Source organism: Heloderma suspectum, chromosome 3 (assembly GCF_057233095.1).
Source record: "Heloderma suspectum isolate Gila_16-S chromosome 3, 16-S_ref, whole genome shotgun sequence".
Lineage (NCBI taxonomy): Eukaryota > Metazoa > Chordata > Lepidosauria > Squamata > Helodermatidae > Heloderma > Heloderma suspectum.
Genome location: NC_139460.1, coordinates 233,661,900 through 233,677,354, shown reverse-complemented (window position 1 = coordinate 233,677,354; position 15,455 = coordinate 233,661,900). Strand labels below are relative to the sequence as shown.

General features: G+C 42.2%; 1 protein-coding gene across 12 annotated transcripts in view; it reads left to right on the top strand.

Annotated features, from left to right (window-relative positions):
- MGMT (O-6-methylguanine-DNA methyltransferase) overlaps positions 1-15,455 on the top strand; it is a 280,294-nt gene that overhangs the window by 47,696 nt on the left and 217,143 nt on the right. For 5 of the 12 annotated variants that reach the window (XM_084845949.1, XM_084845950.1, XM_084845952.1 and 2 more), the window contains one exon: positions 9,969-10,108. The exons of the other annotated variants lie outside the window; for them this stretch is intronic. In XM_084845949.1, coding sequence (XP_084702075.1) covers positions 9,969-10,108 — 140 coding nt within the window. The remainder of the gene's footprint in view (positions 1-9,968; positions 10,109-15,455) is intronic. 12 annotated transcript variants of the gene reach the window in all.

Genomic DNA, 15,455 nt, shown 5'->3' with positions numbered 1-15,455 from the left:
AATAAATTATTGTATTTTTTCATCCTCCTCAGTTCTCTGAGTAGTAAGCCATTTGTGTGCAGCTTTACAGTGCCTGTTTACTCATGAGGAGAGAATATTGAAGACTTCTTGTGCTTTCAGATTGTATTTATATATGTAAAGAAATCAATTTCCTTTCTGTGTCTCAGCAGTCTGTGAGTTCCCATTTCACCAGACTGAAGTGGCACATAGTGATGCGCCACCTGCATCTGACTTATCTAGAAAAACATCCAGCCTCAAGGTTGGACCAAGATCCAGTTAATTGGGCTGAATGATCTCAGCTGCATTCCTGTGGGGACTCTCACCGACCCCCTTGGAGCCAGGGAAAACTGTCTTTCCCAGCTTGTGATTGGCTAGCAGGGATCTCCTTGGAGTTGGTAGGGGTGTGAGTATAAAATCAGGGTGGTGACAGCAGCCTTTTGTCTTTGTTTTTGCCTTTGCTTTGGAATCTACGTATGTCTGTTTTGCCCTGCCCTATTTGAAGACCTGTGCTCAGGTGCCTATAGGAAGGTTTAGATAAGCGTTGTTTTCTCCCTTGAAGCGTTGTTTCCAAATGTGCTCTGGTTTTTGAGTGCCTTTTGTTGCCTTTTCTTCCTTTCCCTTTGTAAATAAACTTATCACCTACCTCAAAGGTGGTTTGTGCTTCCTTCCAAATATGCCTTGGTAATAAGTCTAGACTAGAGCCTTCTGCATTGTTAATGCTATATGATCCCATGAATGAATGCCTATTAACAGTGGCGCCGCCACATCCTTTGGGTTGCCATGAACCAGTGGCTCAGTCTTTGAGTAGGAGTTCCCTAACAGCACCTTCTGAAACTGACCCCAAGGAAGAACCAGAACCACCGTAAAATGGTTTTTCCCAAACCCATACTTGGTAGGCATTCCAGAAAGACTCCATGGTCTGTTTGCTTGCAAGTATACAAGTTGAGCAGGTAGGGAGCAAGTAGGTACACAAGCAGACTCCCCCACCCCCGATGTATAGTCTTCCCTATATTGAGTATGAACCCATCACATACATCACTTTTAGTGTAGTACACACAGCGCTACATCAGGCATAAATGAGTGGGCTTCTGCCTTACAGATCCCTAGGTCTTGAACTAATGATAAGAACTGCTAAGCAATCTTCCCATAACTAATTGGCCTACTTGAGACTCAAGTTTAGGAATGCAACTATGAAAAACTGATGAGAAAGTGTATGTTTCATTTCTCTTTCTGGAATTATGCCTATATATTCGCTGTAATACAACCAATCATATATATGAATAGCAAACACAATTCTCCATGCGTCAGTCTTTATGTAGCTAAAACAGCACCATTTATGCATAAGATGGAAGTAACATCAGGGTTGGGGAACTCTGTGATTTGTAGAAGTACAAATAATATGTAGGAGAACCAGCCTCTCTAGGGCAGAGCTTCAGTAGGGCCCAATGAGAACTGAGCATACTCAGTGGCCATGGAAAGCAGGCTTGATGGGGGTAGGGGCTGGAAAACCAGTTGGGAGGCAGAATGGAATGGAGTGTCCTGAAAGAGTGCATGGCTGGTTGGCTGGAAACCTGAACAGGAGCACTTCATAATGCAACAGTTTGTTGCAGTGCTTGCTTGTATTGTGAAGAATATTGAGTGTGGAAGTTTATATTGGTGTGACACAATAAGATTGGAATGTTAGAATGTAATCAAATGCTAATTGGATATACACACCTGGTGTTACAGCTGTATAATTGTATATGAATGGCAGCACGTGGATGTGTAATTGTATCAGGATTTGATGATGTGTTTGAAAGACTGAAATGCACAATTATATGAAGTTGTAAACCTTTAAATAATTGTTGATTGGGAATCATGTTAACCTTGAAATAATTGTCAGCCACGTTCTCATTTTCCCAGAAACAAGTTCCTCTAATTTCAGTCATTTTGAGCCCAAGAGTTTGAGACAGAAACTCTGAAACTATCAGAATGCAATTATTGTATTTCGGTCTGTGCCTCTAAATGTATCCTGACCCTGCAAAACAAGACAAAAGCCTTCACAACATTCTGTGGAATATTTTTACCCCAAGGGCAGTGGGGTTATTGACTTCCCAACAGTGCAGTCCTACAGGGCATGGAGCAGAGATCAGAAGGTGGACAACCTTCTTCAAAAAGCTTCTTACCCTATCTTCAAAAAGGAGGAACCTGAGAACTACAGACCAGTCAGTCTTACATCAATCCCTGGGAAAATTCTGGAGCAGATCATAAAGCAATCCATCTGTAAGCACCTTGAAAACAATGCAGCGATTACTCGAAGCCAGCATGAATTTGTCAAGAACAAATCCTGCCAGACGAATCTGATCTCATTTTTTGATCAAGTAACCTCTCTTGTGGACTGTGGGAATGCTGTGGACATAATATACCTCGAATTCAGCAAAGCTTTTGACAAAGTGCCCCATAATATCCTGATGAGCAAACTAGCTCAAAGTGGGCTAGATGAAACAACGATCCGGTGGATCCACAGTTGGCTACAGAATCGGACTCAAAGAGTGCTTATCAATGGGATCTTCTCAAACTGGGGAGAGGTAATGAGCTGGGTACCGCAGGGCTCAGTCCTGGGCCCAGTGCTCTTCAACATTTGTATTAATGACTTGGAGGAGGAGGAGGTACAGGGAATGCTGATCAGATTTGCAGATGACACAAAATTGGGTGGGATAGCTAATACTTTGGAAGACAGAAACAAAATTCAAAGTGATCTGGATAGACTGGAGCACTGGGCTGAAAACAACAGAATGACATTTAATAGGGATAAATGCCAAGTTCTGCACCTAGGAAAAAGAAACCAAATGCACAGTTACAAGATGGGGGATACATGGCTCAACAACACTACAAGCGAGAAGGATCTTGGAATTGTTGTCAATCACAAGCTGAATATGAGCCAACGATGTGATGTGGCTGCAAAAAGGCAAATGCTCTTTTGGGCTGCATTAATAGAAGCATAGCTTCCAAATCCCAGGAAGTACTAGTTCCCCTCTACTCAGCACTGGTTAAGCCTCATCTGGAGTACTGTGTCCAGTTCTGGGCACTACACTTTAAGAAGGATGCAGACAAGCTGAAGAGGGTTCAGAGGAGGGCAACAAAGATGAACAGGGGACTGGAAACAAAGCCCTGTGAAGAGAGACTGAAAGAACTGGGCATGTTTAGCCTTGAGAAGACTGAGGGGAGATACGATAGCACTCTTCAAGTACTTGAAAGGTTGTCACAGAGAGGAAGGCCAGGATCTCTTCTCGATCATCCCAGAGTGCAGGACATGGAATAATGGGCTCAAGTTACAGGAAGCCACATTCTGGTTGAACATCAGGAGAAACCTCCTGACTGTTAGAGCAATACGACAATGGAACCAATTACCTAGGGAGGTGGTGGGCTCTCCCACACTGGAGGCATTCAAGATGAGGCTGGACAGCCATCTGTCAGGGATGCTCTGACTTGGATTCCTGCATTGAGCAGTGGTTTGGACTCAGTGGTCTTGTAGGCAGCTTCCAACCCTTCTATTCTATGATTCTATGAACATGCCTCATATAAGGCATTGCAGGGCTCATGCCAGCAGGTTGGAAATGAGGGAGGATTGGTGCTTGTGGTTCCATTTCCCTCCCTTGCTTTTTAAAAACCAGTTCCCTCCTTTTGAACCCAATGGGAGGGAATTAATCTATGCTAGCTCCACACTGGCATAGATCTGCTACTGCTTTGGGCTCGGGTCAGGGGACCCAGGGTGGGAGGGAGTGGGGCTTGTGAATCCAGAGCCTCTCCTGCCATACCCCTTGGCACACCTCCTTCCCCCTTCCCCCGATGTTGGAGTTCTGACATCAGAAATTAACCAGCTGCTTCCACAGCAGCTGGAAGGCGATTTCCAAAATGAGATCTTCCCCTTTGAAGGCAGCTCTTTCTCCCTCTGCTCTTGGAGGAGGAGATCTGATATATAGATATAGATATATAGCATTTCTGTACTGCCCCATAGCTGAAGCTCTCTGAGCGGTTTACAGAAGTTAAAACATTAAATACAATATAAAAAGTTTAAAAGCCATTTACAAAACACATAAAAGCACACAGACAATATACACAAAAACATATAACTAAAAACAACTTTGAACTATCAGTAATAACTGAAGACACATCCAGGACTGATTAAAACTCGTCATGTGCTGTCAAATGCCTGGGAAAAGAGATAGGTCTTAACTTGGTGCCGAAAAGGTAATGATGTTGGTGCCAGGTGGACCTCATCAGGGAGCTTGTTCCACAGGTGGGGGGCGACTACTGAGAAGGACCTCTCCCTCTTTGCTGCCTTCTGAGCTTCCCTTGGAGGAGGCACTCAGAGGAGGACTTTAGATGCTGAACGTAGTGTACGGGTAGGTTCGTTTCAGGAGAGATGTGTCATCAGGTATAAAACCTATAGCTCCTGAGATGCCCTCCCAGGGAACATACGACTGCATTCTAAATACACGAAGTAAAAGTAGTTCCAAGATGGTGGAATGAAGAACATCATAAAGGGTCTCACTTAATGAGTAACCTAAAAAGTAAGTTCTAACCTGCTGGCACAATATCTCTGTTCTTTACTGGGTCTTGCACTGGCTACTCAATCCTTGCTTTGTTTTGGAACCAAATCTCTAGTTGTCTTTGTTGCTTTACTGGAATATAGAATTAGTTGTGAATTTATATGCAATAATTGGAATGCAATCATTTCTGTTTCTTACTTCAACAGGTTGCAAATTTGCTAAATAATGGCAGGATTAACCTAACTTTAGCATACTACGGAGAGTGAGATTCTGGGATGGCGTGACACATTTTAAGCTGATGCTTGCCAAGGCATAACAGTTTAAAAACTGACATTTGTGCTCAACACCATACTGCCACAGCCCTTACTTCTTCATGACAAACTGTCACTCTACAGTACTGTGTCTAGTTGGTAGCTGTAAAATTATCTTGTTTTATGTTGCAGTGGCTAGTATACTGTTGACAGTGCTGAGGAGTAAGACAAGTCTGTGCCTCATGTGTATGATGGTAGCTAAAAAGTGTCAATTCATGAATTCTATAAAAGCAAGGTGCCAGACAAGCCCAGGACATGTGCCTTTCCACATTTTTTGAATTGGGTAGTGCAGTTGTGGTTGTTTCCATATTGTATTATAAATGCATCATCTACTTACTACCCCAGACCTCAAAATCATAACTTTCTATTTCCTGTATTTGTTTAGTATGATCTAGCTGTATAAGTATTATTAAAGTAGCCATCAAATACTTGCAGTTGTACAATCTGGATTAAAATCTCCACTTTGGACAAAAACGCGATGAGTGGTCTTGCAATCACTCAGCCTCAAATTTATATTTGTAAAATGGAGTAAGTAGTGATTGAGTTCATAAACATTTGAGAATATGGATGAAACAAGGAGACAGCTTCTGGGGTGGGCTATAGGATGTTTTGGATTCCCAGATCCGAGGTCGGTGACAGCGCTCTGATCTTAGGTTTGGGAATCCCCGCTCCCCTTCCCTTCCCCCTTGTAGCCAGCGTGGAGAGAACTTCACTGGCTACTTCTCTGAGGTCATAAAAGCAACCTTGGAGAGAGAGTAAAGGGAATATTCCTGTGGGCGGGGAGAGGAGGTCCCAGGTTATGCTGTATTCCCAGACCTCTCTAGCCTCCTTCCCCGCAGCGCTCCAGGTAGATGGATGAAAAAATCTATCTAAATGCGGAGCAGGAGGAGAGGCAGAGGCGACGATCGCCTCTGCTGCTTCTCACACTCTTTACTGGATGCTTGTAAGCCTCCAGATTCGGAGGCTTACGAGCATCGGGTGTAGATGTCATAGGATTGCGCCCTTAGTCATTAAGGTGCCACAAGACTCTTTGTTGCTTTTACTGTTGACATATTATAATGGCTGCCCCTCTGCAATCTTTTACAAGGCTAACTGCAGAAAGGAATTCAGGTGTCTAAGCAGTAGCTCTCAAATCTGGAGAGTCTAGAATAATTGGAAGGGTTGTAAAATTCCACAGTAATAGGATCTTGAAGCAGGTGGAGCCTTCTCTCCTCCCTAGCCCAGACACTTCTAACAGAGAATCATTGTTGATCTACATTGGATTTGTATGTGTGACTGTTCTTCCACTTGGCCTATAACCCCTACCTGATTTGGGTGCTTTGCTTTAATAGTGTTTCTGCTTGTGTGGTTAAGAGGAGTCAGAGATACCTTGCTTCCTAATGTCAGTGTTGGATTGGTGCCCCAGCCTGCAAATACTAGCAGGCTGCATGCATATGACTCCTTGCAAGAAACGGCATGCAGTTATGTAGAACAGATGGTTGGAATTGGGCAAGGGAAAAGGCAAAGTAAGTTCAGCAGGGTCCAGGTTTCAAAATGTTTGGGAAAGACTGAACAAAAATCAAGATGAAGGGGAGGGCGGAATTGCTATCCAAAATCATCTCCTAAAATATTGTTAAATAATTTTGTAATGCTCATGGTGTGAACGGTTCTTTAAAGTGGTTCTCATTCACTTTTCACAACCATCATGTAAGGCAGGTCATGGTCTGTTGCCATACCTTATTGATGAAGAATTGAGACTGAACTGAGATATGAACTTGGCTATGCTAGGTCCAAAATATCTGTGCAGGCTCTCAACTCTCTGTGCGCTATCATTGGCTTTAGTAGTAGGCAAGTCTGGCTCTGAATAGACTAAAATTAAATTGTGATGCAGACAAGAATTAATGCCAAGGTTTTTAAAATAAGTATGTGGTGCTAGAGGTTGATTTATGACGACCAGAGAGCAGGCTTTACTGCTTCTGCTGTTAGCACAGAGAAATCCTCTCCTTCACTGATAAGTTAGTTCAGATCATTATTATTTAAATACCTATTCAGGTTAAAAGGGAGGATGAAACAAAATTCATTTTTCAATTGATCTGCAAATAGTCATGAAAATCAATTTCTTTTCCGTGCCCAATTAAAATAAACCATTTCTCTAGCTACAGGTAAATTCAATCAAAATTAAGCTTGATCGTAAAGACAATATGTGATCAGGATCACCCTTTCTGTCAGGGAACGGATCAGTATTTGAATGTAGTTGCCACCAGACCCTGGGCATGTCACACTGGCTTTGTAATTTCAGCTGTGTGTGAAGCCAAGAGAAATGCCCTTAAGGGTATGCCACACTTCCATTTAATCATTTCAGTGTTCAAAATATTGGCTGTTGTGTAATTGCTGTGAAATCCAGTTATGCAAACTCTAGCTTCTTTCCAAGCTAGAATCTTTACTAGTGGAACAGAAGCCAGAATGGTAAGGATTTATTTCACAGGGTTTTAAAAATAAAATATTGGTAGTAAGTGAGAGTGGGTCATACTCTTTGGCATTTTTCATACTGGTGGGAGCCCCGTGTTTTATTATACCTTGTTGGCATGCTTACATGGGCCAGCGGTTTTGTCCTATCTGCTTTTTTTGTTCTTCTCACATAGTCATTGGTGATATGACTTAGGGGTTTTATGCCATTTGACAATGTAATCAATTTTGCTGTGTAATTAATTTTACTAGCCTGCTAATTACATTATTACTCTGCTGCCAAGTATACATTGTTAACAAAAAAAATTGCAGCTGATATTTGCTCCTGTATGGCCTCAGTTGTGTCTAGCAGAGGGTAGTGGTGGAGAGTTTGGCAGTGGTGGAGAGGGAGGCCTGTCTTTTTTAGCTGTGAATGAGGGAGGAGTGTTAAAGATTTGGGGGAGGGTTAGACAAGTTTGGGCCTTCCCTTCTTTGAACTCTCCATCCACCCCTTTTCCCCCAGGAAGCTAGGTTGATCTTTCAGTGCTAAATCAGGTTTTGTTGTTTTAAACACGTACGCACACAACTATTACTCATGATATGATCAAATATGAAAACCTGATGTATATTATGGAGGTCCGACTGCATGAGGTGCAGAGGGTGGTCCTCACTAGTCCTAATTGTTTCCATATGGGTACTTACACAGGAGAAATATATGGTCAATGGCAAGAAGAAGGGATTGCTCTGGTTCATAAGGATACAATCTCCTTGCTAGGTGCCTAGTCAAAGATTTAGTCTATTTGAGTGTATGTAGTTGGTGCTGGATGAACAAGGCAAGTTGGTGCTGGATAGGTAGAGGCTCATGTACTGCTGCCTTCCGGCGTGAGTTGGCCTGAGCGTTCACATTCAAGCCTCCTTGATAGATATGGCTCAGGATTTAAAGGCCACCATGGCTCAGTATATATTAGGCCTATCACATGTAGCAGATCACACACTGCATTTAGTGTTCTGTTCTGGACAAATTGTGGGATGATAGAGTATGATTCTTCTTTTTTCTTTTCTCTTTCTCTCTTTTTTTTGGACATAACAGTACCTGGCTAAGATATGGATTTAAATGCTCATAGATTAGCATTTAGGATGGTCTATCCTTGAAAGCTAATTGAGTCCAGATGGTCTTGAGCTGTCTTGAGGCAGCATTTAGCTGACTCTACATGCTATTGAAACCCTAGTGGATTCCTGCAGTAGGAAGCTTATTTGGGAACTGATAATAATAGCTCCTAGACATACTCTCTAGAGCTCGATCTTGTCCCTGTTTCATTGGGGAGTTGAGTCTGATTTATTGGACAAAATGTTATTGATGTCCAAGGATACGGACAGAGTGTTTGGTGGCCCCCACTATGGAACTACTCAATCCTTGCCTATCTCAGTTGCTTAATTCCATCTTGATCATTATTAATCTGTCATTTTACAACATACTGCCATCAACTGGTCCTAAGGAAACACAAAGTCCATTGTTAAAAAAAAATCTTTCTCTTGATCCCCTTGTATGGGGAACTATTACAAAATTGCCACCTTTTGATCTAGACACTGGTGTATCACCTCCAGAGGCTTTTTGGTTAAATAAATTATCTAAATTCATTGCATTCTGAATTCCAGGTGAGGTTTATAATGGAATCTGCATTGATCACCCTCATTGATGATCTCTGCTGGAAGATAAATAAGCAGTGTGATTCTGCTGGATCTCTTGGTGGATTTTTATACTACCGGCCATAGTTTCATTTTGGATTGCCTGCTTGCAACTCAATGATTACTACAGATCAGTACTAGAATGCACCAGAGGGAATAAACTGAAGATCAATCCAGACAGGGCATAGATAGTGATGGTGGATGAGCCCATTAACCTAAATATATGAGATATGCCAATTCTAGATGGGGTCACACCTTAAGGAGCAGGCTTGCAGTTTGGGAAGAACTCTGGCTCATTTACTTAATTTTACATAGCTGCTGTCTGTTCTTATGTATTAATTTTAAGAAATTATATTATGAGTGAATGATTCATTCTATTCTTACAGTTTAGGGTGCAATCCTCTGGAGATAGGCAGCCGCCTCCGAACTCGGAGGCGACCGCCTATCCAATGCAGGGCAGGAGAAGCACGGAGGGGATCATTCCTTTCATGCTTCTCCTGCCCTGCATTTGCAGCTAGACAGCTGGTTTCAGCTGTCTAGCTGCGGGAAGGCGGAGCGGGGGAGGAGGCTGCTGGATGACACATAGGATGTGTCATACCGGTATTTCTGCCTTCCCCACCCTGGAACACCCCCCTGAACCCCCTATTTTGGCTGCTCCACACTCCTCTTGCGAGCGCAGAGCATGGTGCCGTTCCGCGCTGCCTGTGAAGCAGTGCGGAAGGGGGGAAGGTCGGTCCCAGAAAACCACATATCCTATGACCGTCTAGCTGCTGACTAGTGGCCATAGGATTGCTCCCTCCATTACTGAGTATATATTGTTTTTAGTCCCTGAGAGCAGAAAAACAAGATATAAATATAAATATTAATAAATGTCTATTGTGTCAACTGTATAGAAGGAACCATTTTGCTAAGTCCAACTTCTTTTTTCCTATTTGGAACAATGATTACATTCTGGAAATATAGTCCACTTGAAGATTTTATAAGATATACACATTTTTGATTGTCTTTTGAACAGTCTCCTTTTAAAGATGTAAAAACTCAGTGTGAGAAGATGTGTGTGGTGCTGGCTAGTCCTGTGGGAAGGATTGATATATCGGGATGCGAGACAGGAGTGCATGAAATACGCCTTCAGGAAAATGCTGTTTCACAGAATGGGTAAGTCTGTGCCCATTGACTACTTTTACATACACATATGTTAAAAGTCAAAATCTTTTCTATAAAGATTATAGGATGGGTTCCTTGCAAGACAAAAAAGGCGGGATATAAATGCAATAAATAAATAAATAATTGAGTGACAAATATCTGTCTAATTTACTGCAATAACTTTGCAATTGAAGTAGCATTTTAATTCTTGATAACAAAACGTTCTAGTCCCTGAGCACTATCCGATGGTGTCATTCTGCAAATTCCAGTAGTGCTAGCGGAACTGTGCTGAATCTTTCCATTGTGCAAGCAGTTGCTTATTACACTTGCACAATTGGTTGCGCAACAGGTTTCACATGCTCAACCGGTTGCAAACGGGTTGTGGAAGCCTAATGTGCTACCACTTGCACAACTGCACTTGCTCAAAGGTAACTTTAGTTGGGCTGTCCCCTTGCACATAGTTTAGAATCTATTTTCTGCTAGCACAAAGTCATTTCCAGCGTGGCTGGAAAAGAAAGGAAAAGTGCTTGACAGACTTTGCCGTGGACTGCTAAAGAGCCTCGTATTATTTTCACTTTATCTTTGTATCCCTCAAAAATAGAGGGATGATCAGGGGTCTACAAATCCACTGACTACTTGTGAATGCATCTTTTAATCTGGCAAGGCAGGCTTAGCACAAATCAGGGAGAAGTATGGGACCTCTCCCTTAAATTGCTGTGAGCCTTGGAGAAACTCAGGCAGCAGCAAGAGCTTCCATAATCAGCAGGTAGGGATGTACGAAAGTCCCCTTACCTGGCTCCGCCGGGTTCCACTGTGTGGGGGGAGGCGCCCCGTCCCTCCCCCCGGAATCCTCTCTGGGCGCCTCCCCCCCGGAATCCTGGCCGGCTGGCTCCGCTCCACGGGGATTCTGCGGAGCCGCCAGCCGGCTCCGCCAGCAGCCGGACATCCGGCCGCTGGCTAGCAGGGATACAAATGGTGGTGGCCATAGCCGCCGCCGTTTGTGTCCCTGTAGTCAGCCATGATAGGCTACGTAAAGACTTACGTAGCCTATCACATCTGGCTTAAAAACAAAACAAAACGCGCGTACGCAAATGGCGGCGGCTACGGCCACCGCCACTTGCGTTCCTTATTTTTGGCCGTCTTAGTCTATGTAAATATTTACATAGACTAAGACAGCGAAAATAAGGGGGAACGCAAATAGCGTCCGCTATGCTATTTGCGTTCCCTTTATTTTCGCTGTCTTAGTCTACGTAAATATTTACATAGACTAAGACAGCGAAAATAAGGGGGAACGCAAATAGCGTCCGCTACGCTATTTGCGTTCCCTTTATTTTCGCTGTCTTAGTCTACGTAAATATTTACGTAGACTAAGACGGCCAAAAATCTTAGCTTCCGCCCCAGGTAAGTCTCGTCCCGGAGGGGATCCGCGGGGGGGCGGGGGGGTGGCAGGCCGTTCCACCACAGATTTCAGGGGGCCGAATGCACTGGCATTCGGCCTCACCGAGATCCGTGACGGAATTCTCTGCCATCCCTATCAGCAGGGCATGCTTCCAGTGGGCAAAGTCAATGCAGTGCTTATAAACTGAGCCTTAAAGTTGCTTGGGAAATAGTGCTGCATTCCAAGTGTCTTGGGAGCTCAAATGCCACATCAGGGACAATACTCGTTTCTACCCAAGTCAGAGAGGCAGGGCTGGTGGCAGACAAATATATTGGCAAAATCATGAGCCTTTGGTGAAGATGAATCCATACAAAAATCAGAAAAATGAGTTACACTGATGAAAATCTATATGAAATACATTATTATTTATCCCTTTTATGTCTTCCTATCACTAGTAGATTCAACTAGTAGCTAACTAGGCTGCACAGATTTAAGAAAGTGTTATCATATGATTTCATCTTAGTCCATTGTACTTTTTATTGTTTTAATTGGTTTATTGAATCTGCATAAATTTGCAGATGCATAAAACAATAATTCTGAAGAGAAAAGCATTCTTTTTCTGTTTCAGGCGATGCAACAGTGTCACAGTGTATTCTGTCCTGTGTGAGAGGAGGAATGTATTTTCTAAAAAGTGGCTGGCCATATATGGATGTGTAAATAGTTTAAATGTCATTAACAGTTTTTGTAAGTTTGCCTGATTAAACAGCAGGATTTTAATTCAGAAGTTTAATTAAACTTCTGGCCGGCCCTACCATTAGGCAGAGTGCATCAGCTGCCTCAGGAAGCAGATACTAGGGAGTACTGCCTTGCACCCCTTAAAGTAGCTTGCTGCCCTCAGGTGTGGTGGAGGACGCTGTCCCATCACCTGTGTTGAAGTAAGTTTCACTTGCTAATCCAGTCAACTTCTCTACATGGAATGCGAAGGGATGTGTGTGAGTGCCATCTTGTCCTTCACCTCAGGCAGAAAAAGTCTTTGCTTGGCCCTAAATTGGGGAGTCCTTTTTAATTGATTAGAATAATAATAATTGATGAATAGATCTATCAATTAGATATTGGAGCCCTGCTTCGTAGATATTGTAAGTAATTGGTGACTAATTTGTTATGCAGTTCTCTTTACAACCTTTTGCATCACGGACTTATGACAGTAAAAGAAATATTTTATTATTCATAAAAATATTTTCTTTCCTGTAACCACTTCTGCTAAACCTCTTTTTTAAAAACGTTGTGCTGTATCTTCCGAATGGCAAAGACCTAAACATTTTAAAGCTATTCATAAATGACTGGGTTGAAGTATAACATTTAATTTCTTCCTGTCATTGATAGAAAATAGTTGTTAAAATATCTAGGCTTATTATCTTTGACAGGACAAAGTAAAAACAAAGCAAAACAGAGCCCAGTCTCTCCCTTTCTCTTGTTTTAAACACTGGCTAGTAAACACTATAATAAGAACATTGGGAAAACACACACAAAAACCCATAAAAAAATTAATGGACTCCTGTCAGAGAGAATTATAATGAACATAAGTATGGTTATAAATGTTTGTATTCCACAGTCATGGAGGTATTTTGCATAGTACTATGTGTTAACATCAGTATATATTACATAGTGTATGTTTTGGGTGCTTAAGCTTTGTGTTGGGTCCCTTTAGTTAGTGTTATGATGCATTTCTTGGGAGGGGGGAGTGTTTCCAAATATTGGGACCCTGGGTGGCACCCAAGTTGTTTCTGGAAGAATAGCAGCAGCTTGGGCTCCTCCCCAAAATCCCAAGTAGAGCTGCTCAGTTTGTCACTTCATGTCAATACTTATAGCAGTAGTCATACTAAAATCTTTAATATCTGTTCACCCTTTATTACAGATTCTTGAGCATAGCAGCAAGTTGCATGCCATTCAGCACATCTAAACTCTCACCTGCCAAAGTTGGTTGGGATGGGATTAGAAGGATCCCAGAATATAGGGGTGGAGGCAAATTGCAAAGATTGCAGAACACTGTTCATAACAAAGTCACACAAAAAGTGAAGGTAGCCATGTTGGCCAGAAGAAAAATTCTAAAATCCATATTAGCACAATACCTTTATTATGCAACTCAGAGGTCACAAAATACTGTGTAAGCTTTTGAGTTCTTTAGAACTCTTCAGCAGACAAGATGGTAAATAAAACACATAGCAAATCCAATGGTACCTGGGTTGTGTAGTTTATGCTAATCATCTGTCATTAACTTTATTTTGTGTCTTCTCTCAGTAAAGGCAAGTTTAACTGCAAAGACTAGAAAAGTACCATTCTAATATCGGACAATTATGACCAGTTCAGCCATAACAATAGATGCAATTATATATCTTTAAAACTAAAAATTGGCTTCATGAAAAGGAAATTGTGTGCATTTATTTATTTATAACATTTTACCCTGATTTTCTTGTGAATTCAAAGCTGTCCATAATTATGCAAATCAGTCATTTCTGTTGCAAATTTATTCTTCAAATCTCTTCATATTATATTGCTGATATGCCATGTATCTTTGTAGAGTATTTCTTCTTTCTGTCACTCAGCTCCCAGCTTCATTTTCTTCGTTTGAGTGACCCTTGAGACTCAGATTCCAGTCTGAATGTCTCATGGTTTACTGGATATCATAAAGGCCATGAAAAACTCCATCACTGTTATTAATGGCTCCAGGACAATTACAGCAGATAGTTGAAATTCACCTTTTTTCTACTGCCTGGAAATTGTCTGTAGGGCATTAGTTCCTTAAGAATTCTCTGGGGCGGTTGGGCAGCTCAGTAGAATAAGGGCAGTTGTTCAAATCTCAAGTGCTGTGGAACCCATGGACCTCCCAATGTTGCTGGACTACAACTCTCATCATCCCTGACTATTAGCCATGCTAGATGGAGCTGATAGGAGTTGGAGTCTAACAACATCTGGAGGGCCACAGGTTCTCTGTTTCAGCTGCAGTGGGTAGGTTGAGCTAGTTTGATATATTCCATTACGTTGTGCCTTGGCTGTTAAGGTGATATTCTCCTGGTTGGCAAGATAGATCAAGAGCTTCTCAGATCCTATGACAGATAGGTGGAGTCATAGGAGATCCTATGACAGATAGGTGGATTAGATAGGCTAATCTTCTATAGGACCTAAGAATAGTCTATAGGTGGAAGCAGGGGACAGACCATTGCTCAGTGGTAGAGCACACGCGTTGAATGCAGAAGGTCCCACATTCAATCCCTGGCATTTCCAGGTAGGACTAGGAAAGAATCCTGCCTGAAACCCTGGAGAGCTGCTGCCAGTCATTGTCGACAGTACTGGGCTAGATAGACCAATGGTCTTCCTCAGTGTAGGGCAACTTCCTGAGGCAACATCGCCTTTCCATGTATAGCAGAGGTTGGAAAATGCACAATGTGATGAACTCACAACATGGATGAGCATTGCCTCAAGCACCCTTGTGCCATCTATAATATTTAGTTCTTCTACCCCTTCTATCTTGAACTGTGGAACTTTTCAAGCTTTAGTATGAATTAGCAATTTTGTTTTCTTGATACTGTGGTTTATTGAAGAAGAAATATGTATGTATGTATGTCTATATGAATGTATTACGTTTTAATCCCACTCTGCTTTAGTATTTCCCCGCCGATTGATGTAACATCTTGCACATTTGCAGATTTGTATTAAGTGGAACTAAAGACCACAGTGGGAATATTAGCCAACAATTCCTCAAAATTTGTGGGACATTCTCCCAATTGCTCGAAAATCAAAATATAACCTCCCCTCTGATTTATATTCACAAGTTGCCCCTGCCCCCTAATGCTAGGATGTGACATTTGGTGAAAGTTGATTCCAAAAATGTCAGTGAAATCTCTCCCCTCACCCACCAGCTAGAAAGGCCATAGCTGTTTGTTAGAGTGTATGCTTTGTGTGCAGAAGGCCTCACGTGAGGTT